Raw genomic sequence first — 27,724 nt, 5'->3', positions numbered from 1 at the left:
CCAACCCTCTGCCCCAGCCCTGAGCCCCTCCCACACCCTGGGTCCCCAGAAAAAAGTTTGAAAACCACTGGCTTAGGGGTGTGGATTATTCACACCCCTGAGCCATGTAAATTGTACCAAAGTAATTTGTAGTGCAGACATAGCCTAAGTCCCATTCATCCCTCCCCAAATCCCGCTTTCTTCCAGAAAATCCCTGCAGCCAAAATAAACTGCATGTTAAATAGCAAGCATTTTGCTAACACGCTTTTCTGTTTCATAGGATTAAGCTATTATCAGTGTAAACTGGCTCCCCACGATGCAACCTCTATCGATACCCTGAGGAAATCACTACAAATGACAGGAAGCTAAAGATAGTTAGTTGAGACAAACCCCACAAAGAATAAAGTTCTGCTAAATTGCTCAGACTGTGGAGGCCCATGCAAATAGACCGAAGGTCAAAGTTACACCAGTGTAAATCCAGAGCAATTCCATTGAAGCAAACGGTTTAACATTAGTGTAACTGAGATCAGAATCCGGTCCATAATCTCCAAACTCCAACAGAAAAAAAACACCAAGCTCTTTAGCTTTTGGATTTAGCTACTCCAGTATCCTGTCGGGGCCAGTGAGTTAAAAGTTTTCCTTGTTAAAAATGAAGTGTACTCCTCGTGGATCAGCAGCCGAGTTGTTGATACACTGCTTATTGAGTGTTTCAGCCAGGGCTTCCGGTCCACAGAGGAAAACGCCTACTCTGGAGCTGTTAAGAAAGAACATCACAGTGTGGTAAGTAATCAAGCAGGTATTCAATCCACAACATGAGTAGGGTGGGTGAGCAAATGGATCATTTGATCTGCAGCTGACAGACATTAAAGGCACTAAATTAGAACCTTGTATTACAATATCAGCTACTTAACATTAATACATTTAACATCTCTTTAAATCTTCACAGTGCTCTTGAAACAGGAACTAATTTATCCTCCTAAAACCCGTGAGGTAGACAGGCAAGATTTATAACTGCTTTTAAAACAAATGACAGGCCTAATCCTGGTCCTCCAGAAGTCAATGCCAACATTTCCATTGATTTCAATGGAGTCAGAATTTGGTCCAGTGAAATTGACACAGAGAGGTTAAGGCCCAGATTCTCATACGCAGCCTCTAATTTTGCTGCTTCCAATTTTGGGTTCCCAGATGCAGCCCATCCATTTTAAGGCCTGGTTTTCATCAGTATTAATCATTGACTTCAATTGGAGTTACAGATTTTTCTAAAATGAGGCCTTCCGTGCATGAAGTTTAGCACCCAAAATTAGTGGACATTTTTGAAAATGTAGGTCTAAAGTGGTTTGGCGAAGGCCATCCAACATTTCAGAGGCAGAGCCGATATTAGAATTTGGGAGTTCCTGGCTCTGAAGTTCACATTCAGTCTGTTGGATCACTTTGCCTTTCAGATATTACCAACATAAGGAGTAAGACAATTTTTTTATGGCAGCTAGTTTGAGGGAGTCCACAGAAACTATAGATCTGAAATCTGATTTACCTTGGGTGCTGACTTGCAATGGTTTTGAACTCATTTTCCCAGTTGGGTCTGCCATACAAGGTTTTCTGTTTCAGACCCGTAATCACATCTTTCTCTTCATCATGGTGTACTGTAAAATGAGTGGCCTATGGGAAAGGAGACAGACTTTAGGGAACAGCGTAAAGAGAAGTTTAGAGATGGTTGCTTTAGCACCAGTTTAGAAAGTTAACCCCATTAGCATGCAGTGGAATTATCTGCAGGCCAGAAGAGTTCCTTTGGGATGTGGAATTTATGTTTGATCTCAGAGATTGAAAATACTAATCCTTCAAGCTAGTAATTAGCTTTCTGTTGTAGTGAACAGCCTGATTCAGGTTCTCTGATGATACTGTAATGACAAGATTCTCCCCTCAGTTATACTGGTGTGGTCCCACTGAGGTTGCACTGGTATGTCTGAGGGGAATGTGTGTCCCTGTGAAGTCTTTTCTCTTCTCCCTATCTGTGTAACTTCCATTTACATCAACAGAGTTAAGTGCATGATTCTAAGTTCACAGAAGTCAATGGAAAGACTCATGTTTACTTCAGTGGGATTTGGATTAGGCCCTAACAGAGTTACTAGTTATATTTGGGGGAAGAATTAGAGAAGTGTCTTATTCAGAACCAAGAGGTATACAACCTTATTTCTTCTCTTCCCCAGTCTAAAAGTGTGACAACTTCCCGCCCCTTCCACTCACAGAATTTTGTGTGGCTGAGTCCCATTGCTGTGCATTAGCTGCTGCAGGGGAGGCCCAGCTGGAGTTACTGCTCAGTTGCAGAGAGACAAGCTCTCTTAAGGGAGACCACACGTCCCAAGGAGGAGGGCTAAACAACCCCCTAGCCCAAGGAGAGAGGCTTTCTTTCAAGTGTATTTGTATTGAATAAATTAGAACCCGAGGAGGGGAATTTTATCTCACATTCTTTTAGACTGGGTGGAGTTCTTAAGCAACCCTGAGAGAAGAGAACCTGAGACAGGGAGAGCCTGCAGCACCACACTAGGTCAAGAGGGGGTGCCGGAAGGCAGGCAGGGCCTACGACAGGGCAATGTTGGGTTTTAAGCACTATTACTAAGGCTAAGACTTTAGTCATGAGTATTTTTAGTAAAAGTCATGGACAGGTCACGGGCAGTAAACAAAAATTCACTCATGACGTGTCCATGACTTGTACCATATATCCCTGTCTAAATCTTGGGTGCTCTGGAGGGGGAGTCTCCGGTGGCACCATGGGTGATTTGGAGGAAGGGCTCCGGGGGCACATTGGGTGCTTGGGGGCAGGGGGCTCTGTGGGTGCTCTGGGGCAGAGGTCAGCCTAGGACCACCACTGGTACTCCAGGGAGAGGCAGGGGGAGGGAGCAGAGGGCACGGCCCGTGGTCCAGAGGTCAGTCGCATCAGCCACTGCAGAAGTCACAGAGGTCCTGGAAAGTCACAGAATCTGTGACTTCCATGACAGACTCGCAGCTTTAACTATTACCAATAGAAATTCTATTTTTAGCATATGGAAACTTCTCAGTTGGCCATAGGTTTGTGCAAGTTGGTCTTTCTGACAATACCCTTCTAAAAATAAAATCCCTGACAGCCATACAAGGGCCAGGAGAATGGTACAGCTCCTTTTTGAATGCTTGTATCTTCACAAAAACCAACCACCCCAAATGATGTTAAAATAATAAATAAAATCCATGACCCTTAAGAGACTGACATTTTCCCCAGAGTGGTTACCTGAGTTTCATCCCAGCCTGTTAGGTAGATGTTGTAACTGAGAAACTCTGCATTGTCCCTCTCCTGCATTTGATTCTCCAGGGACTGCAAGAGGTCAGCAAACCATTCAAAGGCATGAGTGTCTCTGCAGAGCCAGTAAAAATAGATCTGAAAGAAACAGAATTAAACTCTTATCTTCTGTATGCACTTATGCATTTCCACATCCATCATGTTTGCTGATCGAAATGGGGATTTTTAGAGGCACGGTTTACTGGGGCTTTAGAAATTCCCCTTGTTGATGGGAAGTTCATCTGGCATCATAACTGTTTAGAGGCCGGAAGGGCTGTGGGGAGGAGATAACGATTATGTGAGAAGGGAAACAGTTCCCCCTTTTCCCTCCACCAGTGTCCTATTTACTGTATCATGCTGCCTCTCCATCCCTGCTCCCTCAGAGTAGTGATTTGTTAAGCCATTCAAAAGTGACTTGGAGGAAAACCTGTCTCCATCTCTGCAGCCAATGAGGGCCCAGTAGGCAGCAGAACTGGTCCAGTTCCTCTACTCTGGGGGGGGGGGGGCAGAGGGGATGTGACCTCGGGTGCACAGAGGAACTGTGGAGGCTCCCTCTGCCCCAGCACACAGGGCAATTTCAAGAGCGAAGGCATGGCGGTGGACCAGTGACTACTTAGTTCCATTGACCTATAATCCCACCCTGCCCTGGGGGAGGAGTGCAGCAGATGCCAAGGCTATTGCAACCCAAAGCTGGCAACAATATAACAGAGGTGGTGAAGTGGCTTTATTGCTGCCTTCCTCAATTCAATGGAAAGCTACTGGGTGTAGCCCATCTTCCCTGCACTGAGCTGAGTCCAGAATTTGGCCCATAGGCTTGTGACTGCTTCTTCTGTCATCATCTTGAGCTGCGAACAGCGAAGAAGCAAACAGAGGAAGTTCACCTAGGGGGAGTTCCCACAGAGTTTTTTGCCTTTCAGGCTTCTGGGAGCAATAAATACAACATCTGAAGAGGCTCTTAGAAGGAAGACAATATGGATAGTGAGCGAGCAGCTGTTGTGACCTGCACAGGATGTGCCATGTTTGTCTTTCTCCCAGATGATAGAAGTGACTTTGTCTGTACGAAGTGCAAGCTGGTCTCTATATTGGAAAAGAAGGTTAAAGGACTAGCGACCCAAGTATCAACCCTGCATTGCATCAGAGAAAATGAAGACTTTCTGGATAGAAGTCAGCATTTGGTACTGCAGGCACAGCATGCTGAAGAATCAGAGAGGGCCATACAGAATAGGGAAGATAATTGGCAGCATGTGACCTCCAGAAGAAGCAAGAGGAGAACCCATGTACCCCCAATGCAGATAGAGGTAAGAAACCATTTTCAGGCTCTCTGCACAGGTACTATGGTGGAGAATGGTTTGGAAGAGTCATCTGAGGGAAGGGATCAGAAGGAGACCCCATCGACCAGAAGGCATGGGATGCATTGTCCTATGGATGGAGGTTCCATGACCACCATTCCCAAGAGGAGGAGACAGGTGGTGGTGGTCGGGGACTCCCTCCTCAGGGGGACGGAGTCATCCATCTGCCATCCAGACCGGGAAACTCGAAAAATGTGCTGCTTGCCTGGAGCTAGAATTCGGGATGTGATGACGTGTCTGCCGAGACTGATCAAGCCCTTGGACCGCTACCCCTTCCTACTTCTCCACGTGGGCACCAATGATACTGCCAGGAATGACCTTGAGTGGGTCACTGCAGACTATGTGACTCTGGGAAGAAGGATAAAGGAGTTTGAGGCACAAGTCATGTTCTCGTCCATCCTCCCTGTTGAAGGAAAAGGCCCAAGTAGAGACCATCAAATTTTGGAAGTAAATGTGTGGTTACGCAGGCGGTGTCAGAGAGAGGGCTTTGGATTCTTTGACCATGGGCAGGGCCGGCTCCAGGCACCAGCTTCTCAAGCAGGTGCTTGGGGTGGCCGTTCTGGACAGGGGCGGCAGTTCCAGGTATTCGGCGGACGGTCCCTCACTCCGCTTGGGAGCGAAGGACCTCCCGCCAAATTGCCGCCACAGATCGCGATCGCGGCTTTTTTTAGATCGCGATCGCAGCTTTTTTTTGTTTGTTTGTTTGTTTGTTTGTTTGTTTTGGCTGCTTGGGGCGGCCAAAACCCTGGAGCCGGCCCTGACCATGGGCTATTGTTCCGGGAAGAAGGATTGCTAGGAAGAGATGGGATCCACCTATCGAAGAGAGGGAAGAATATCTTCACAGGCAGGCTTGCTAACCTAGTGAGGAGGGACCTAAGCCCAGAGGTAAGTGGGGGAAGTGGGATATCAGGAGGAATCACAAGGAGGAGGGTGCAACAGGGGAGGCCTCCTGATTGATACTGAGAAAGTAGGGCAATCGGCTAGTTATCTTAGGTGCCTGTATACGAACGTAAGAAGCCTGGGAAACAAGCAGGAAGAATTGGAAGTCCTGGCACAGTGAAGGAACTATGATGTGATTGGAATAACAGAGACTTGGTGGGGTAACTTACATGACTGGAGCATTGGTGGATAGAAAGTTGGCTAGATCATCAGGCCCAACAGGTAGTGATCAATGGCTCAATGTCTAGATGGCAGCTGGTATGTGCCCCAGGGATCGGTCCTGGGGCCGGTTTTGTTCAACATCTTCATTAATGATCTGGATGATGGGATGGATTGCACCCTCAGCAAGTTCGCAGATAACACTAAACGGGGGGGAGTGGTAGGTATGCTGGAGGGTAGGGATAGGGTCCAGAGTAACCTAGACAAATTGGAGGATTGGGCCAAAAGAAATCTGGTGAGGTTCAACAAGGACAAGTGCAGAGTCCTGCACTTAGGATGGAAGAATCCAATGCACTGCTATGAGGAGCGACTGGCTAAGCGACAGTTCTGCAGAAAAGGACCTGGGGATTACAGTGGACGAGAAGCTGGATTATGAGTCAACAGCGTGCCCTTGTTGCCAAGAAGGCTAACGGTTTATTGGGCTGCATTAGTAGGAGCATTGCCAGCAGATCGAGGGAAGTGATTATTCCCCTCTATTCGGCACTGGTGAGGCCACATCTGGAGTACTGCATCCAGTTTTGGGCCCCCCACTACTGAAAGGATGTGGACAAATTGAAGAGAGTCCAGTGGAGGGCAACGAAAATGATTAGGGGGCTGGGGCACATGACTTACAAGGAGAGGCTGAGGGAACTGGGCTTATTTAGTCTGCAGAAGAGAAGAGTGAGGGGGGGTTTGATAGCAGCCTTCAACTACCTGAAGGGGGGTTCGAAAGAGGATGGAGCTAGGCTGTTCTCAGTGGTGGCAGATGACAGAACAAGGAGTAATGGTCTCAAGTTGCAGTGGGGGAGGTCTAGGCTGGATATTAGGAAAAACTATTTCACTAGGAGGGTGGTGAAGCATTGGAATGGGTTACCTAGGGAGGTGGTGGAATCTCCATCCTTAGAAGTTTTTAAGGCCTGGCTTGACAAAGCCCTGTCTGGGATGATTTAGTTGGAGTTGGTCCTGCTTTGAGCAGGGGGTTGGATTAGATGACCTCCTGAGGTCTCTTCCAACCCTAATCTTCTATGATCTTTTCCTTTTCCTGATGATACTTGTCTTGTTAAATCTGTGGACTCTTCTCCCCCAGCAGGCAGGCACATCTTTGGAGCAAGGCAGTCTGTTCATAAGGTTTGCTGGGCCTGTTTTGTTGGGTCTCCCCCTGTCCCCATTCATTGGGAAGGTTTTGTACACCCAGGGGACATACCTTTTTGAGTCTTAGATTGGTTGCATCATTGCAGTATTTGTACCAGACAGACTTGAGTACAGATGCAAATGGGGTGACCCCTATTCCAGCTCCAACCAGCATCACAGTTTCATAACTGAATACATCTTCACTAGCTGTGCCAAAGGGGCCATCCACAAGTATCCTAAAAGAAAGATTACAATTAATAATATAAAAATATCATCTATATATCTATCACCAAATACACGAAGTGTGGCCTCAAGTCTTCCCTACGTCCAAGCACCACTTGGTAAAGGATAGGGTGGGGCACTGTAAAACTAGTTACAGCTCCCTGATTCTGTGACACCCAGCCCCAATCTGACATAGCGCAGTCTAGGGGCTGCTCTAATTTACACCAGTGAAGGGTTGGTATAATGGAGTTCTCCCCAATTAATCCCCTTTGCTGATGGTGGGAAAGATCAGTGGCACAGAAGCTGTTTCCACTGGTTTTATGTCAGTTGGGAGTTTTCCTACACTAGTGGAATTCTCCACTGGTCACTTATAGCCAGAACCGGAGTCTGAGAATCTGGCCCATAAACTTAAGGTTAAGGTTGCTCAAGTGCGTTTTCCATTGACAGAATGACTCCACAATCTAGGCAATCACCAGATTCACCTCCTCAAAAACACTTGTCCCAGTTCAGCAGAATGTGCATTTTAAGAAAACTGATTTTTATGAGCAGGCATGGAATGAAAATTTAGAGGGTAGCCATCAGCCAGGATGGAGGGAGTCAAGGAATGTGTGAGGCATGCCTCCAAAGAGGGTAGGTCTGATTTTAGGCCTAGCAGACTTGATATAACATTGTCCCTTTTCAGAGATTATCATGGAGATTGCACATACTTTGGCAATTTCCATGCTTCTTGAAATTCTTGTTTGTCACATCCACAGGCATCGGACAAGCCCTCTGTCCAGTCTCCTACAATACGGATGTGAATGCTGAAGTAATCCTCTTCAGGGGCAGAAGTCAGTGTGAAAGGGTGCCACTCCAGATGGGACACTGTGGGACATTGGACAAAAATGTACTGGCCAACTTCCATCTTGAAGCCCTTTTTCATCATCTGGAGCTCAAACGTTTTGAAGGGATGATTGACCACCTAAGGGCACAAAATACAAAAGACTGCCAACAGCTGCACGGTTAGCTCCATCCACTATCATCACATCCATCACCACCTGACATAGTTCACTGTGAGAGCAAATTAAACTGGTCAAACTGTCTTTCAAAGAGCACAGGGCAGTCTGAGGAATAGAATCTGACAGCCAGACAGGAGACTGTAGAACTGTCTAAATTGATAGAAACATTTTCATACCATTCTTGTGGCTATTATTTATCATTTAATACAAATTGTTATAGGGCAGACAGATACATCTAGTACATTGCCAGGGTTGTGTGTGTGTGTGACTAATTCTAGGTGCAGTGTGTCAGTGCCACAGAATGGATCACATGTTCATGAAGTTGAGGAGTGGAGGTTAGCACACAAGCAGGGCATTGGATTGACAGCACTGGAAAGTGAAGCCTTCTGTGTATATCCACGTGGGAGTTATGGCATGGGCATTCACCTTGCCCCTGTGGTTTTTTTAAGCCTAGCTGGAAATGACCATCTCGAGGCGCAAGACAGTAATTCGGTCTCTATGACTTTTTAACATTGACCTCTCTGCTGAGCCTGCCAGCAATTTTCAGGAGAGGTTTGGAGAAGGAGATCTAGTCTATTGGCTAACTTCAGAACTGGCTAGCTTTGTAATTATTTGTATTACTGTAACATCTAGAGGCCCAAATGAGAGAGGGCCTCATTGTGCTTGGCACTGTACAGACACATAGCAAAAGACATTTCCTGCCCAGGAGAGCCCACAGGATAAGCGGACAAGACAGATAAAGGGTTGGAGAAAGGAAGTATTATTCCCATTTTTCAGGTGGGCAGCTGAGGCACACAGAGATTCAGAGTAACATTTCTAAAAGCACTTAAATAAATAGAAGTGCAGATGTACTGCTGAAGGGACCCATTTTGGTTAACAGCATCCAGAACACTTTACAAGGGTACTTTCTCTAATAACGCATCCTGGTGTGAGGAAGTCCATGCCTTTTCCTGCAGGCACTCACCATACTGTATTCTCGACTACTGACAACAAGTAATGGGAAGACTGAGGAACAATTTGCCCAAGATAAACACATAACATTGCTACACACCTTTGTGATTACAACCTTCTGCTGGGATCGCCAAAATCGCACCAACCTCTCAAAGAAGTACAAAATCATGGGAACCACTACCCATTTCCATGTCTGTAAGCAGAACAAAGGTAAGAAGAAAATGAGAAGGGGAAGCAAGATATATGCTGATAAGTTACTTTACATAAAATATTGGAGGCTTTATACACACAGAAATTCATTTCAGTGAATTGATGCTCTTCATCACTCAGTCTGGGAAACTTGATACATCACATCAAACCTTCAAAACAACTTCCTCCTTTGAGAGTGGATTTTCCCTCTAGCAGGTGTTGCAGATGGATTTACAATCGCTACAGTACAGCTGGCTAGTTAGAGAACAGGATTCTCCTATGTGTGCTCCTTCCCCTTTGGCTAAAGTTCAGAGTGACTTTGAGCACAATATGGATTAATAGGTATATATTTTTTTCTTTCAAAGTCGAGTCAGGGTGCGGGATAGAGATTCTCAAATCCCAATGTGAGGATCAGAAGACTAGATGAACAAGAGGCCTACATTTGGTGGATAGGATTTTCTGAAGTGAAGAGTTTAGAGTCATCGGGTTTACACTCTCTGGTAGGGTGACCAGATAGCAAGTGTGAAAAATCAGGATGGGGATGGTGGAGTAATAGGAGTCTATATAAGAAAAAGCCCCAACGATCGGGACTGTCCCTATAAAATCAGGACATCTGGTCACCCTACTCTCTGGAAACTTCTGAGGTTTGTTTGAATTGGTCAATTCTAGTTTCAAAGCAGAGGGCTTGGATTTTTCAGGCTTCATATGAAGGAATAAGTATAAATCTGCCTCAGAACTCAATCACTTTCTTAGTTCAGCATTTATTTTCTCTTTCCTTTTGTCTCTTCATGCACATACAGTATGTAAGACTAACAGTACATTATACATTAAAAAGGTTAGTAAAAATCATAAGAATAAATTAATCCCTGGTATAACCACGCTGATCGAAATGGAGCTACACACGCAATCAGTTTGGCACATTTAAATTCTGTGGGTTTATAAACTGGTGGGTATGTGACCTCTGATGGGATCTGGGTGATGAGTTCATTTCAAAAATATTTTCAAAGAAATGGGACGAGTAGCAAGCCCTGGAATATTATGACATTTTTAAAAAATCCATTATGATCTAACAAGTTTGAAAAGCAATCAAGAACCAGCTGAGTTTAGACTTGCCCCTCATGAACATAATGGAGCAAATTTACACACATGCAACTCTATAGCTTTTACTTGGAAAATGAGTCTGTTTTTGTCAGAAAAGTACTTTTAACAGTGACCCAAAACACTGGGAAATAAGAGTCACTCAGCACATTAGAACTATAACGCTCACCCTCTCCTGGTGATTATACTATCAGTTGATGATACTGAACAGTGCCTGGCAATTCTCTTCACATCTTGATATAAATCTGTGCTAGTCTTACTTCACCTTCGCAAGACGGTGGTTCCTACTGATAGATTTGGATAGAACCTGAGATCTAGTCAAAGAATGCCGCTGCACGGTTGGCGATCATGTGGGTGCCAGAAGTTTTGGTAGCACAATAAGATTGCCAGTGACAGACATGAACTGAGTATCCAGACAGACTACTTTAAGGATCTAGCTAGTGATCAGTCCAGATGATCCTGGGTCTCTCTGGGGTTTGCCATAGGCGCCGACTCCATGGGTGCTCCAGGGTTGGAGCACCGATGGGGAAAAATTGGTGCTCTGCACCCACCGGCAGCTCCCCGCCCCACCAGCTCACCTCCGCCACCTCTCCGCCTACTCTCCTGAGCGTGCCGTATCCCCGCTTAGCCCCCTAGCTCCCAGTGCTTCCCGCCATGAAACAGCTGTTTCACGGTGGCAAGCGCTGGGAGGGAGGGGGGGAAGGGGAACACAGTGCACTCAGGGAAGAGGGGGGGCCGGGGCAGGGATTTGGGGAAGGAGTCCAATAGGGGCAGGGAGGGGGTGGAGTTGGGGCAGGGACTTTGGGGAAAGGGTTGGAATGGGGGCGGGGAAGGGGCAGGGTTGGAGTTGGGGCGGGGGGCGCAAGCACCCACTGGTGCCGGGAAAAGTTGGCGCCTATGGGGTTTGCCATCATGATGAGCTCTAAGTCGAAAACGCCCTTAAAATAAACATATTATCCTCAACGTTCCTTAAGCCATTGTTTTACATTAATGCACGGTACCTACCTTAACGATACAAAATATTCCCTCTCAATATTATTTCTTATTTGTATTTCAGTAGCACCTAGAGACTTCAGTCATAGGCCAGGAACCCCATTGTGCAACACATTGTACAAACACATAACAAAAAGACTATACCTGCCCTGAGGAGTTTGCAATGTTCCTGAGCATGCTAACATATAATTTTGAATAAACCCTGTAAGCTTATGATTATACTCTAGTGAATGGTTCTCATATTTTTTTGGTATGTCAATCCTGTTCGATATTTTTCCGTTTCCTTTTGCCCATCCTGTTAAATATGAACATTTTAGTTTAGAGATGGTCAGGACGAATTCAGGAAACTTCAATTGTCTCTGAAGAAGAGGTATTTGGAGATCCACAGATGGGACCAATAGCGGAACTACTCCAGATGGTAGTTCAACCAGCGTGGAGGAGGCTGGGTTGGTGCTGTCATCTTGGATGTGGTCACTCAGTGCTGACTGGCCAGTGTTCTTACATCAGATGTTTTCCCCAGAAGTTCTTCTTTCCCTGGGTAGCCCACCCAACAATGATATACAGCTTGGTGATCTCCAATATCTGGGCCTCCAAGTATCAGCTCAAAAGCAAGACATTTAGGTGATACCCTCCATATGCAGTCTTCACACAACCTTCTTTGGTATGTCTTTGATTACAATCTGCCATTTCAAAATGTTAAAAAACAAGTGATTTCCCACTGAAGCTCATGGTTTACTGCATATCTAGATTCAGATAAAATCTTTCTATAGTTATCTAAACATGTTTAACACAAAACGTGAAAGCTTTTGAAGACTGTCATTACTGTATTTATACTTAAGAAAATAGAACATACCATAGGAGGATTTCCAGCAAACTGGGGGATAGGACATGAAGGTATTTTTCCCCACTGAGTGAAATTCTTTCCACATTTTATTGGATTATGCACTTCCAAACTCTCAGCTGTCTGTCCACGTACAATACGGCTTGAAAATAACACAATGTTAATGTGAATTAAATTATATCTAGTACTTACAGTTATTATATTCAACAATTTATTTCTGCACTGTTAATATCCTTTTTTCTGGTAAGATTCTACTACACTGCTCAATCTGAAGATTTGCTACTAAAATAAGGAGAAAGGGAGGCAAATCTGTATTGATTTCCTAGGGGAACCTCCCCACATAAAACATCAAGTGAAGAACTGAGAAATACTACCATTACAAGTTGTAATAACGTGGTTACAAAGGGAATATTTTATTTGTTTGAAAGAAAGCCTGATTTATTTCTGCCTGTTCTATTTCTATCCCCTAGAAATAAAAGAGGTGGAAATATCAGGATCCTCAATTTATCAGTGGCCATAACTAGAATTACTGCAAACAAACTTCAGCTGTACAAGCTATGTTTGGACTCTCCTGTCTCTTGGAAGCTGTGGACTAGATCTTCAGGTAGTCAGTCTCTCACATCCTAGCTCGTGCAAAAACGTCAATGGCACTATGACAACTGACACCAGTCGAGGATCTCCCCCTGATTTCTAGCATCAAATCTGGTTATTGCTTTTCCATACACAGATGACATGCAGCTATACGTCTCCTTAGAGACAATGAGTTGTATATTTTCCATCACTCAAACTATACTGAGTCTGTCAGTGCCTGGTTACTTGTGACATCTACCCTTCACACATGAAAGACTAAGACTTCCTTCTAGGTGAAAAGTCTTCTGTCCAATATTTCTGATTACCTTATCATTCTCCTTATACTCAAAAACTCCAACTTTGCTCCTAAGGCCAAATACACTGGAATTATCTTAGTCTCAAGCTGATCCTTTCTTCTAACATCTCTCCTCTCTGTACAACTGCCTACTACCTTGAGATCATAGCTAGAACTTATCCTTTCCCCTACAGAAATCTTATTCCTGCCTTCATCTCCTCCCATTTAGACTACTACAGGTCTCTCCTGGCAATGGTTCTAATCCTTGCTCTCTAAACGTCAAGGTTTTCAGTATTGCAAGTTTAAACTACCAAGGCTGTAAGTAAAAATACAACTTTGACTAATATTGCTCATTTACCTCCTATTGTAAATAGAGACAAAAATATACCACTGTGTTGTAACTACTGACAAGTGTTGACTTTTTAATGACAGGCATTACTTTTGCTCCAGGAAACATGAACCATTCTTATCTTCTCTTGCTTCATTAGCTTTCTATTCATCCCAGATATTAAAAAGCAAAAATTTTCATCCTAGTTTTCAAAACACTTCCTGGACTTGCATCACTCTAATGTGTTAACTTCATAGTCACCTTCTCATCTGTTTGCTATTTGTGCTCCTCCAGCTGTAATCTCTGTGACAGAGTGTACCAACCCCGCACTGGGCAACCAGAGGTTAACCAGTCACTTCGGGCCCAAGAGGCCATGCCCCTGTGTCTCTGCTGCACATGCCTCAGGTGGAGGGAGCAGATAAAAGGAAGCTGGCCAGCTCAGTCAGGGCTGAGTGAGGAGGAGGACGGACGTGTGTGGCTGGCGCCAGTAAGCTCTCCAGACTCCTAAGGCGGGTATCCTGGACTACACTATGGAGAGCACAACACTGGCTGTGGAGACCAATTTGGACGCTGAACTGTGGCCCGTGGAAGACAGGCCCGCAATGGACTTAAGGGTACAAAGTGACCCAGGGAATGTATTGGAGCCAATACTTGAACCCTAAACAGGGAGGTTACCAGCTTCACAGGGCCCTGGGTCAGAACCCGGTGGAATAGGGTGGGCCCGGGTTCCCCTGCTGGCAGGTGGGCATTATTGCTGGAGATCCCAGCCATAGACCGTTCATTTGTTCTGCCTCGGCCAGGGGGCTGAAGCCCTGTTTGTGATTGTTTGTCCCCAGCAGGAAGCCAAGGGGCTACAGACTGTTCATTTCTTCTGCCCTGCCTAGGGGGCCAAAAGCTCTTTGTGGTTATTAACCCCAGCTAGGAGGCTGAAAAGCTACAGTCTGTTCATTTGCTCTGCCCCACCCAAAGGGCTGTAGTCCCTGACTGTGTTTGTCTGGCCCAGTTGAGAGTTGTGATGACCGTGTGACAGGGTGTATCAACTCTGCACTGGGCAAGCGGAAGCACCCCTCCCTCCGATGGATGTGCAGAGCCCCCGTGATGATCTCATTTCTGACTTCTCCCTGGGGCCATTCACAGTGGATGGAGGAAGTGTTTTTGCACAGTCATCATTACTGACCATTTTTAAAGAACTCTTTCCCATCTTCTGGACCACTCAATCTCTCTTTTAAAAGGTCACATCAAGAACTTCCTCTTAACTGTAGTTTATGAGCATGAGCCAAGAAATGCTGCTTGTGACTAAATGCTATTTAGCTTTCTGTCCTGCTTTATACATCTGTTCTGTAATTTTAAACAGTAACTGGAGTTCATTTTCCTAGTACTAAAGCTGCCTCACTTGCTCTTTATAACTTCTTAAGCTATTTTGCAATGGGAAATAAAGAGGAATGAAATGAATGATCCACGGGAAAAGAACATGCCTGTTTGGAATTTAGGAGCTGTCTCTAAGCCACAACAATTAATGTTTGTCTATAAATAAACCTGCAACCACTGAAATGTAGAAAGAACAGTAAATATGGCAGGCGACCAGCTTGGCTTAACAGTGAAATCCTTGTTGACCTTAAACGCAAAAAAGAAGCTTACAAGAAGTGGAAGATTGGACAAATGACCAGGGAGGAGTATAAAAATATTGCTCAGGCATGCAGGAGTGAAATCAGGAAGGTCAAATCACACTTGGAGTTGCAGCTAGCAAGAGATGTTCAGAGTAACAAGAAGGGTTTCTTCAGGTATGTTAGCAACAAGAAGAAAGTCAAGGAAAGTGTGGGCCCCTTACTGAATGAGGGAGGCAACCTAGTGACAGAGGATGTGGAAAAAGCTAATGTACTCAATCATTTTTTTGCCTCTGTCTTCACGAACAAGGTCAGCTCCCAGACTGCTGCACTGGGAAGCACAGTATGGGGAGAAGGTGACCAGCCCTCTGTGGAGAAAGAAGTGGTTCGGGACTATTTAGAAAAACTGGATGAGCACAAGTCCATGGGGCCGGATGCTATGCATCCGAGGGTGCTAAAGGAGTTGGCAGATGTGATTGCAGAGCCATTATCTTTGAAAACTCATGGCGATCGGGGGAGGTCCCGGATGACTGGAAAAAGGCTAATGTAGTGCCCATCTTTAAAAAAGGGAAGAAGGATGATCCGGGGAACTACAGGCCAGTCAGCCTCACCTCAGTCCCTGGAAAAATCATGGAGCAGGTCCTCAAGGAATCAGTTCTGAAGCACTTAGAGGAGAGGAAAGTGATCAGGAACAGTCAGCAAGGATTCACCAAGGGCAAGTCATGCCTGACTAACCTAATTACCTTCTATGAGGAGATAAGTGGGTCTGTGGATGAGGGGAAAGCAGTGGATGTGTTATTTCTTGACTTTAGCAAAGCTTTTGATACAGTCTCCCACAGTATGCTTGCCAGCAAGTTAAAGAAGTATGGGCTGGATGAATGGACTATAAGGTGGATAGAAAGCTGGCTAGATTGTCGGGCTCAACGGGTAGTGATCAATGGCTCCATGTCTAGTTGGCAGCCAGTTTCAAGTGGAGTGCCCCAGGGGTTGGTCCTGGGGCCGGTTTTGTTCAATATCTTCATTAATGATCTGGAGGATGGCGTGGACTGCACTCTCAGCAAGTTTGCAGATGACACTAAACTGGGAGGAGTGGTAGATATGCTGGAGGGTAGGGACAGGATACAGAGGGACCTAGACAAATTAGAGGATTGGGCCAAAAGAAACCTGATGAGGTTCAACAAGGACAAGTTCTGAGTCCTGCACTTAGGACGGAAGAATCCCATGCACTGTTACAGACTAGGGACCGAATGGCTAGGAAGCAGTTCTGCAGAAAAGGACCTAGGGGTTACAGTGGACGAGAAGCTGGATATGAGTCAAAAGTGTGCCCTTGTTGCCAAGAAGGCTAACGGCATTTTGGGCTGTATAAGGAGGGGCATTGCCAGCAGATCGAGGGCCGTAATCATTCCCCTCTATTCGACATTGGTGAGGCCTCATCTGTAGTACTGTGTCCAGTTTTGGGCCCCACACTACAAGAAGGATGTGGAAAAATTGGAAAGAGTCCAGCGGAGGGCAACAAAAATGATTAGGGGGCTGGAGCACATGAATTATGAGGAGAGGCTGAGGGAACTGGGATTGTTTAGTCTGCAGAAGAGAAGAAAGAGGGGGGATTTGATAGCTGCTTTCAACTACCTGAAAGGGGGTTCCAAAGAGGATGGATCTAGACTGTTCTCAGTGGTACCTGATGACAGAACAAGGAGTAATGGTCTCAAGTTGCAGTTGGGGAGGTTTAGGTTGGATATTAGGAAAAACTTTTTCACTAGGAGGGTGGTGAAGCACTGGAATGGGTTACCTAGGGAGGTGGTGGAATCTCCTTCCTTAGGGGTTTTTAAAGTCAGGCTTGACAAAGCCCTGGCTGGGATGATTTAGTTGGGAATTGGTCCTGCTTTGAGCAGGGGGTTGGACTAGATGACCTCCTGAGGTCCCTTCCAACCCTGATATTCTATGATTCTATGAAATCCAATTCTGAAACATTAAGGGACTGCTAATATTAATGATGTTTGGAAAGATAATTCCTTGTTAGATTTAGCACTAAGGCAACAAAAATGGGTTTGTTGTTGTGTTATTTCCTTCGGACAATTTCAGGTGGTATATTATGTAATTCCTTCTAGGAAATAAGGCTGAGGTAAGCTATAGAAAGAGAAACCCTACACAGGAAAGAACTTTCTAATTAGAAAGTCAAAAAGTGAATATCTGTGAGTCTAAATATGACCAGCTCCTGTAAAGATTTATGCATGTGACAACTTGTCTCTGATATGTGTAAGTGTTTGTAGGATTGGGCCAATAATCACTATCAAGATTATTCTAAATCAAGCATCCTAAATCACTAATCAGATACATTACATGTCTGTTTGTTGGGCTTCAATTTACAGTATATGAACTACCATGTATCTTGTAGTGTATACGGTGAATGTTTACAAATACTTACCCAGCTCCATGAATGACAAGTCCAATAAAGAAGACGACAAAGAGATGGTGTGTGTACCAAAATACTTCAAAATAGGACCTTCGAATGGTTTTAGTGGATGATGTGATGATTAATATAAGGGCCAATGTAATGATGACACCACTGAGACCTGCCAAGTATGTGAAAGCTACGTATAGGCCACCTTCGGGGTTCTGTGAAATAAACACACATAGGGGTTTAAATGAAGACAATTTATCAAAATTGAATTGGGCACCATCAGTCTTTTTCATTTCAGAATCTTTAAGGAGATGGCATTCTGTAAGAAACAGCATGGGAATAGTTAAAGTGTCAGCAGTGATCAGAAGTTGATAGGAAAAAGGGAGGGGGACAGAGGAAGCCATCTGGGATCTTTGAGGATGAGAGTGATGCAATCACAATTATTTGTACTATATTTGAAGTTTTTGGTTAGGGATAAGTCCAAACCCCATCCATGACACTACAGCGGTAGGCTGTCTAGAAGGCTACTAGAGTATACACCTGTTGGGTTACAAGATGATGTTCTGGGACATTGTGGTTACAGCATATTAAAAAACAGTCAAAGTAGTAGCTTTGACTGACAATTGGAAGAAGCCTTTTGAGCATCAGAAGCTTCAATCTGAACCCACTATTCATTCACACCTGGGGTGAAATCCTGGTCCAACTGAAATCAATGGGAATTTTGCCATTGACTTCAGTGGAGTCAGGATTTCACCTCACAGGTGAGATTTTCAAATGCACCTAAGTGATTTAGGAGCACAAGTCCAACTGATTTCCAAAGGACTTGTGCTCCTAAGTCACTCCGGTGTTTATGCACACCCTATGTATGCTACACTGCACTTGTACTGAATCTGAATAAACTAAATGGAAGAGGGAAAGAAAGTATTTTCTACTCATTGGCACATGGAAGTGGGAGTCAGAAATTCTGGGTTCTGTTTCTAGCTCTGCCACTGGCTAGTTGTGTGGGGAAAAAATGTCACTGAAGTCCATTTTCACAGCTGCGTGTCTAAAGTTAGGAGCCTACATCCATATGTAGGTACCAATACGAATGTTCTGCTTTTCAGCGGTGCTGAGCATCTGCAACTATCAATAAAGTGAATAGGAATTGTGGGTGCTCAGCAGATGTGTGTGTGTTTTTTGGGGGGGGGGAGACAAAAAACAGACCTTAATTGTAGGAACTCAAGTTTGAAGATTTTAATCTTCACATCTCTGTGACTTTCTTAGCCCATCTGTAAAATGGGGGTAATGATGATGCTTATCTAGCTACTTTGCATAGGCGCAGTTTAATGAATTAATGTTTCTAAAGGACTGAGACCATTAGGGGACAAATGTGAGCTATTACTGAAGTTCAGCATCACTATTATTAATTATTGCCAAATATAGAGGAATACATTGTTCAGGGTTTGTTCCTGTGATGTGGTTTAAACACAGATTCAGCCTACTAACCATACCAAATAACAAAATGTCCTTGACACAGTTGCCTACGTGAACATTCCCCATAGCACAGGGTCACTTACCGGGATTTTTTTTCGGACAAAATTCAGATAGGTTTCTCCTGACTTATCACCAAGTTCAGAGAGAGCAGCTTGAATAGTTTCTTTTGCTTCAACACGTGCATCAACACACCTCTCTACGTTAAATAAGTGTGCGATGGTGTGTATGGCTGTGAGTGACAGAGAAAACAACACGGCTTGTGTTAGGTAAGTGTTATATCATTTCCTCTATAGGTACCTCAGAAAAAGTTTCTGGCTTTTGAACACTAAGGCCTTGTCCAAACTACAGAATAGAACCTTTGCTCTCTATCACCATATGTCTGGGTGGCAATCATTAGTGGATTTTATCCCCACAACTACCCTTTCAGGAAGGAGAGGGCTATGCCCATTTTATGGATGGGGAAGTGAGGCACAAGACAGACTAAGTGATTTGAGCAACACAAAAAGTCAACTAGGGATGGACGCTCAACACTTTCTGAAATTCAGGCCCCTTTGAGATGTCATTAGTTGGGCACTCAAAATCACTAGTCGCATTTGAAAAATCGGGCTGAGGGGTCTGATCCTGCACTTGTACAAAACTCAGGTGGTCTGAGTTGTGTTCCCAGATCTGACACAGACTTCCTGCTTGACCTTGAGCAAGTCACTTAATCGGTTTGTGCCTCATTTCCCCTTCTGTAAAATGCCAATAATAATACAACAGCCGTACCTCAGGAAGGGACCACAGCAATAGTGAGAAGCTCAATGTATTCTCGTTTCTGAGATGCTCAGATACTGTGATGATCAGCACCATAGAAAAGTCTATGGCAAGTCTACATAACAAGTAGGGGAGAAAGCCCATTTACCCAATCCTTCGTATGCAGCTTCTCTTTCTTCACTCTCCTTATTTACTACAAACATCCCAGTTTGGAAACAAGTCTCAGAAAGCATTAAATGCTGGGTACCAATTTTTCTGAGGGGATGATTGAATACCCTTTATTAAAGAGTAGCCTGCACTGGAATAACAGAGTTACAGAGAGTTGTCTTTTGCCACTTCACTTTCTGTTAGTTTCAGACTAGCATTTGGAAACTGCTTTAACCCATGCCATGTGTCATTCTCTTAGTTTAGTGAAATGAGGTACCTGGTCATAAACTCCAAAGACATGGTTTCCATTTGGATTCTGTGCAAAGTGAAATGATAAAGCAATGATCAAGAAAAACTCTTAAATACCTACCAGTATGAAGGGCGATCATCCAAGCCACCATTTTGTGAAACGTGAGGTTCCTGTCTAACTGTCTCCGGATACGGGTTGAGCAGCACTTTGGGTTAAAAAAAATGAAAAGTCTTTGCAGATTATTTGTGGTGTGAAGGATATAGTATACTTAACTGGGGAAATAACCCAGGTTCATTGAACACAAGACTTGCTGAAATTGATGTAAAGATTAAAAATGACATGAATTAAATGCTATAGTGTGATACTTTACCATATAGTGATGCCAAATAATGCTATAAGACACTTGATTAAATCAAGTTACTTGATCATAGAATATCAGGGTTGGAAGGGACCTCAGGAGGTCATCTAGTCCAACCCCCTGCTCAAAGCAGGACCAATCCCCAGACAGATTTTTACCCCAGTTCCCTAAGTGGCCCCCTCAAGGATTGAACTCACAACCCTGGGTTTAGCAGGCCAATGCTCAAACCACTGAGCTATCCCTCCCCCCCGGGATGGGAGTTCAAGATGGCAGAGAGTGGCTGGATATCTAAATTAAGACTTGCTTTAATATGAGGAACAGAGCCTGTGACAATTCTCTGCCATACCAGAGGTATTATCATTCATTATCATTCATGCTATGGTAGTGCCCAGAGGTTCCAGTTGGAGCAGGATCCCATTGGGCTATGTGTCGTACAAATATATAATGAGGGAAAGTCTGTGCCTCAACGAGTTACCAGCCAAAAGGTGCTAGACACTTTACAGACACATATGAAGATACAATTCCTTCCCCAAAGAGCAGAACTGCTGACCTGCCAGTTAACTTGGCCTGAAGCTAACCATCCTGGCCTGAAGTTAACCTGCCCATCTTGCAACATATCATTGGAACTACACTGACTTCCAAAGACAAACAGAAATAAAAATCTCCTTGACTAATCATTAAATAAAGCTGAAAAACCTGATTCTTAAAAGAAATCGAGCTGACAGATTTGGTAACAGTCGTGACACTGGTTTGCACATTTGAGGACTGATCCAGAGCATGTTGAAATCAGTGGAAGTCTTTGGATCAATACTATACTTATCTGTGTTCTCCTTCTCTTCCTTGTATTCTTAAACATTCATTACATTGTCCTCTCTTTGCCAACCATGAAAAGCAATCATCAGGAAATATGATACAAACGGTCTAAGATTAACATTTAGACATGGAAACAGGACACATCAAATTATTTTTAAGATGTCTGGAGAAAATACAAGCATATTTTTGCAAGAAAGCACAGAAGTCCTGAGTGTTCATGTGTAAAGTACTTTTAGTGTTCTGCGTTTTCAGTTTTTACCAATTTTCACTGATAAATTGCCAGTTTTTTTTATTAAAGGAGTTCAGTTTTTACTGATTTACATCCGTTTATCAATCCACTCAGTATTTTTGGGGTACTTATTTTTGTTAAACACTAAAGCTTTACAAGATTGTTGTGTCCTGCAACTCTGAGATTGAAGCAGTTCCACAGTGTAAAACACAGAACACAAATGGCGGAGGTCTGAAAAATCAAACGTTAATATTGTGCTATGATTTGGCTTACAAGGAGCCGCTGCCCGCCTATTTCTTTGCATCCCTTTAGTGTGGTGCTGAATTGAAACAATCAATCCTCCACAAATAAAGATATGTAATGCCCTCTATCCACCCAGATACCTCCTTCAGTGCCAATCTGCTTATGGGTTTGGATGGATGGGCCTGGATCCCCACAAAGCCAGTCTTGCCCTTTTTGTGACTGGCTCCAGACTACTCCCAATATGGCTTTGACTCCCCCAGGGCTCCCAGAGAAGGGCATCTCACTCCTTATTGGTCAGGCTAGCTCTTCTTCCTGGGCTTTCCCTTGTCAGTCATTTCACCCTGCTCCTTCCTCTGAGCAGACATGCCGGCAATCCTTCCCCAAAACAACAGGACCCCCTGTTGCTATAAATCAAGGGTCCCCAACGCGGTGCCCACGGGCGCCATGGCACCTGCCGGGGCGTCTAAGTGTGCCCACGTACTGGCAGGCAGACGAGCATCCGCCGAATTGCCACCGAATTTCGGCGGCGACGCCTCTGGATAACGCCGCTTGTCGGCAGCATTTCGACGGATACTCGTCCGCCGCCACGGTCCTCCATGGCTCGTCGTCTGGCACCTGCCAGACGGAAAAGGTTGGGGACCACTGCTCTAAATCGTCTCTCACCCTCTTAGTTGCCTAGCAGACTTTGAGTCTGCCTTTGCCTCCCCCTTCCTACCAGGGACAGTTTGCCTCTCCCTGAACTACCAGCACACAGAACCCCTGTAAGCTCCTTGGCGGGTACAGATAGATAAGATAAAAAGGTAAAACATGGGGCAAAAACTCAAATCTATGCCTGAATTACCAACAAGAAAATCAGTGCTTACAATTTTTCAAGAAAAGTAAAGATGGGAGCGAAGAGGATGCATTGTGCTGCGAGTACTGCAGCATTGAGGTCAGTGCACGCGCTGACAGAATAAAGGAGCATGTTGACTGCAAGCAACACAAGAAGCTTAAAGAAGAAAGTGAGCTTCAGGATAAACAGTCAATATCAGGAGCTTTCACCAGGGCTTTAACAAAAGAGAGGACACAGCACGATTGTGTCAATGAATTTGTGCGTGCTCTTTGTTTCACCGGACAACACTGTTAATAGCAGAGGGGCTTATTGGTGACTTTTTGCAACAATAGAATCCAGCAGCAAAAACCCTTCCTAATGAAGACAACCTCGCTCGTAAGTATCGGAAAGAAAATGATGATGCTTTAGTATCTAAACTGATGGAACAATTGATGGAAATGTGGTGTCTAGTCTGATTTTTGACAAGTCTCCCAATGCATTGGACCATCCGATTCTTGGCCTTTTGTTTTCATTTTTTTATTTCAAAGCAAATAAGCCCACATTGTTTTGTGTTGATGTGACATTCATCCCCTCTGCTGATAGCCATTTTGTCGACGCAGCAATAACTGACATATTTGAGATGTACCAACTCATTTGGGAAAATGTGGCCACAACTAACACAGATTCTGCTGCCTACATGGCTAAGTTTGCACAGGAGATTAAACTCAATCAGAAACTGGAGATGCTACTTATTACCTGTCCTGCTCATCTGATTAACGTTGCACTGTCAGTAGCTACTGCTACAGAAGAAATGAAAGACGTGAAATCTTGCCTCATTGGATTCGGGGCCATTTTCAAGCATGCAAACAAGTTGAAGGCTTTGTTTTACACTGTGCGAGACGAGTGCAGAGCCGGGAGCTGATTACTACGCCTGTTGTGCCACATCAGTGGATGAGCTTTTATTTCGCTGCCTGTCATGTAAATAACATGTGCACTGTGCTAATGCGTCTCCTAGATCATCTTGAGTTTTGTTGGTTCTAAAGCAGAAACTCTGAAGAGACTGGCAAATAACTGAAATGACCACCAGATTCTGCACACCAAGTTAATGTTCATGGTTGAAAACTTGGAATCACTGTGTGACACACAGAAAACACTGGAATTTTCTCTGACTACTGCCAACATGTTTGCCAGTACAGACGTTTACTGGATCCTGACAACCAAAATCTCAGCTGAACTGAGCACAAAAGCTGCAGGAGAAACATACGACGAAAAACCCCAGCTGTTTCTAGAAATCCTTCCCACCCCAGAATATGAGAACCAAACAAGTGTTCAAAACCTTCCACACAATGCTCAGCCAGAAATGGGAGATGACCATGGCCCATAATCTGAAGCCCAAAGTGTTTGGTGCTGAAGATTCTTTTTGGAATGTCATCCCGTTGTTGCACCCCTTCCTCAAGGTGACTTTTGCAGCAGACTATGACCATTTTGCCAGACTGTTTCAATCATTTGCCACTAAACATGAAATTTCAAAGCTGAAAGGGGAATTTACTACTTACATGTACTTGCCTAACCCTGACAACGTGAAACTGGATGTGCTGGTTTTTTGGAACAGTCATCAAGATACAGTTCCCAACTTTAGCAAAGTGGCACGGCAAGCTTTGAGTGTACCCACTGGATCAGTTGATGCAGAGAGCTTATTTTCAAAGTTGGACTGCCTCCAAGACAGCAAGAGGCTCAACATGAGTGAGGATACTTTGAAGAAAATTATACGAGCATACGCAAACAAGGATTTCTGGAAAAACTACTAGCTCTGAGAGAGACAAAATAAACCTTTGTACATAAAAACAAAAATTGTAACATACACATTTTGCTACAGTATAATCAAAACGTTTTTTTCTCCCCCCCCCCGATTTTTCACTATACATCCACTATACTAATAAAGGTAGTTTCAGACTAGCATTTGGAAAATGATTTTAACCACAGTTCTCTTGTTTGACTATTTCTAGCTGTTACAGTAACCTACATTAGGGGACGGATCCTCCTCACATAGTAGTGCTACCCTGCTGACTTCACCAGTTACATTGCGATAACTGACGGGAGAGACTGACCTTCCAATACTTTTTTATTTTAACACATAATTGGAAACTTTGTTAAAAAAAATGTCAGTGTAATAGAAAATTGTTGTTCCTGACTGCCTGTCTCTAGACTGTGCAAAGAGGAACTTTGAACTCTTTAACTTCCTATTTTAAAAGACCAATCTGTGAAGCACAGTGATGGCTGTACCACGTTTTCCTCTTTGATGGAATACATGTTGACTCAATAAAAGAAGCAGAATTCCTGCTGCCTGGGATGTACATAGAGAACTCGATTCTTCTTTCAATTATACATTAACACTTATTTTGTGCGTTTAGGGGAAGGCTTCCTGCACAGTGTTATTGAACCATCACCATCTTTTTTTTTTTTTTTTCTTACACTCCTCCATCCCAACCCCCTGTGAAGCTTCGGGTGGCAAGAAGCCCACTGTTTAGGCAGGAATTTTTAAGTCACACAACAGGATATAGTCATGCTTTTTGTAGTGGTCGTTATGCAGCTGACATCTCCTGAATGCAATTAATTTTTAAAAAGGCTGAGAGCACGTAAACTGCGGGATTCCCCAGCCTGCTCCAATTCAGGACTGCACAAAATTTGCATAAGATAAAAAAACCTCCTCCTCCGTGACAGATAAATTTCTTATGAAAAAGTATCTCAAATTAAATAAATTCCAACTGCCCTAGGAGTCCTACTGTATAATCTCCCTTCTGCAGGGCCCTAGCTCCCTCCTCAAGGCATCTAATCCAACCCAGTCACAGGGACAATTCACAAGTCCCACATGCCTCACTGAGACATTAATTTGCAGCTCTGTGCAGGGTCCCAACACTTGTTAACTGGGTGTAGCAGCAAGAAACTCCCACCACCCGGCTACAGACAGCCACAGAGCAGCAGGATTTGCCCCAACCATTGAATAACAACAGAGGACAGACAGTTTTATAGGGACACAAGACAGGATGAGCTGCACATCTCAAGGAGTGAGCAGTTTAGAGCTAGAAGCAGAAGGTCTAATTTACATCTAAATCCGTGTCTTATTGGAATTAATTTCATGACTTCTTTAACACCAGGAGTTGGCATTTAATGTTGATGGGTATTAGCTAATCTGTCACAGTTCAGGGAAAGAACTACCACAGGAAAATAATTTTACATGAGGACAATAATATTTACTGTTCAGTTTTTACATAAGGGGTGGGGATGTAACCAGTCTCCACTCCATTTACACCATTCCAGTGATGGAAGGGGAATAGAGCAAACCAGAGAATCTGGCCCCATGAATTCAAATTCCACCTCTTTCACTGACTGATTTTAATATTTCTATGTGCTTTGCAACATCTATTAAACAGAAGGGCTCCTCTGGGAGAGCTGGAAATAGAACCTAGAGCTCTAACGTGGCAAACCCAAGGCTCAGCCACTTAGCCACACTTTCTTTCAGGTAGAAATATTTGGTTATGGTACCTTTAACCACTTTTCTAGCCACTAGACTACACTCTTCTCTGAGAGCCTGGAACAGTACCCAGGAATCCTGAAGATCAATATTTTACTCTTAGGGGAATTCTGCACCACTGCGCACACTCAGAAACATGTGCCCCCTGCAGATTCTCCTTGCTTCCCTGCAGAAAAATGGTTTGTGTGGGGAAGCAGAGAGAAGCTGCACCAGTGCTCATTCACCCCTCCCCGGCAGCATGGGCACATCTGTTCAGGCACCCAGAGCAGCCAAGGGAGAAGTAAGTCATTGGGGGGGCCGCCACCCAGGGACATTAGTCCCGGCTGGGCTGGAGGGGAGAGGAGGAGGAATATGACGGAAACGGCATTCCCCTCTCCCTTCCCTGCACGAAGCAGCCAGGGCTGGGTCAGATCACCCCCCCCCCCCGAAACCTCCCCCAGCTGCAAGAAGCTATGCACCATGTGGAGGCTGTTAGCAGGGGGGTCTGGGTGCAGGGGGTGAGGGTTCTGGGTGTGGCTCGGCCGGGGGGCGGGGTTGGGTGTCTGTGTGGGGTCCAGATGTAGAGGGATTGAGCAGACAGGGGGAGCAGCTCCTCGTACAGTGACCCGTCCCCCCAATTCCTGGCCCCATTGCTCCTCAGCCATGGGGGGAGGGGTCACTGTACAGGGAGCTGCTCCCTGTCCGCCTGATCCCTGTGCATCTGAACCCCCCTGCTGATCCATATGCCCCCCGCACCCTAATTCCCTCCCCCACAAGCCTCCGAGAACCTCCACCTCACTGAGTTTCATCCCCTGCATCAGGAAACCCCTGCACCAAGACCTCCCTGCACCCAGAACCTCCCCACTGAGCCCCCTGCAGCCAAACCCCCAAACCCCCTGAGCCTCACCCCCTGCATCAGGAGCCACCTATACCCAGAACCCCACCCCACTGAGCTCCAACCAGCTGCACCCTAACCCCCATGCCACCAAGCCCCACTCCCCCAGAACCCAGACTCCCCACTGAGCCCCTCACATCCAGAACCCCATCCCCGCTGAGCCCTAACCACCTTCACCTATACTCCCCTGCAGAGTCCCATTCCCCACTGCACCCAGAACCCCACAATGAACCCCTGTGCATCCAGATCCCCCCTGCACTCCCCCCCACCGAGCTGCCACACCCAGATTGTGCCACACAGAACCCTGGTACTCTTGAGGGAATTCTGCCCCAAAAATACAATATTCTGCACCAAAAAAATTAAATATTTTAAAATTCTGCATATTTTATTTGTCAAAATAACACAGTAACACAATAACAATATAAAGTCACACCATTTTCAATTCTTTTGGTAATTTATTTAAAAATGCTTGTCAGCAAATAAAAATGAAATGGTATGATTATACTGTGTTATTTTGACAAAATATGAAGAATTTTGCAGAATTTTAAAATATTGTGCACAAATTTTTTGGTGCAGAATTCCCTCAGGAGTAATAGTTTACTACTGTCTAGCAATTCACTGGCAAGGTGTGTATCATGTCCTCCTCTAGAGACTATTCCACTTAAAGGATAACCTGCTACCACTCCTACCAGTTACTCCGTGAGCACAAGTGGTAGAAGTCTGTACTGTGGATGTGAAAGTCTTGGGTTCATACCCTGCTGACAACATGTGGAATATAACTAAGATTCTGTGGGTATTTTTTTTTTCATTTCTCTTTTTTTTTTTTAAATCTAGGAAATTTAATAAAA

The 27,724-nt window shown here is 44.6% G+C and overlaps 1 protein-coding gene across 1 annotated transcript; it reads right to left on the bottom strand.

Moving 5' to 3' along the window:
* Nucleotides 1-428: 428 nt before the first annotated feature.
* Nucleotides 429-23,652, bottom strand: LOC112104193 (cytochrome b-245 heavy chain). The gene is made up of 11 exons (XM_026649229.1): nt 23,623-23,652; nt 20,137-20,221; nt 18,950-19,095; nt 17,418-17,608; nt 12,208-12,337; nt 9,175-9,267; nt 7,833-8,086; nt 6,977-7,139; nt 3,239-3,385; nt 1,511-1,635; nt 429-733 (listed from the first exon to the last, which is right to left on the bottom strand). Exons 1-11 carry the CDS (start codon nt 23,650-23,652, stop codon nt 607-609), a joined length of 1,491 nt encoding a protein of 496 aa, XP_026505014.1. The 3' UTR covers nt 429-606.
* Nucleotides 23,653-27,724: the final 4,072 nt, after the last annotated feature.

This window comes from Terrapene carolina, unplaced genomic scaffold (assembly GCF_002925995.2).
Source record: "Terrapene carolina triunguis isolate 2854851 unplaced genomic scaffold, T_m_triunguis-2.0 Scaffold23, whole genome shotgun sequence".
NCBI classification, from domain to species: domain Eukaryota; kingdom Metazoa; phylum Chordata; order Testudines; family Emydidae; genus Terrapene; species Terrapene triunguis.
The sequence above is the reverse complement of the archived record's forward strand: the minus strand, read 5'-3'. Positions and strand labels throughout refer to the sequence as shown.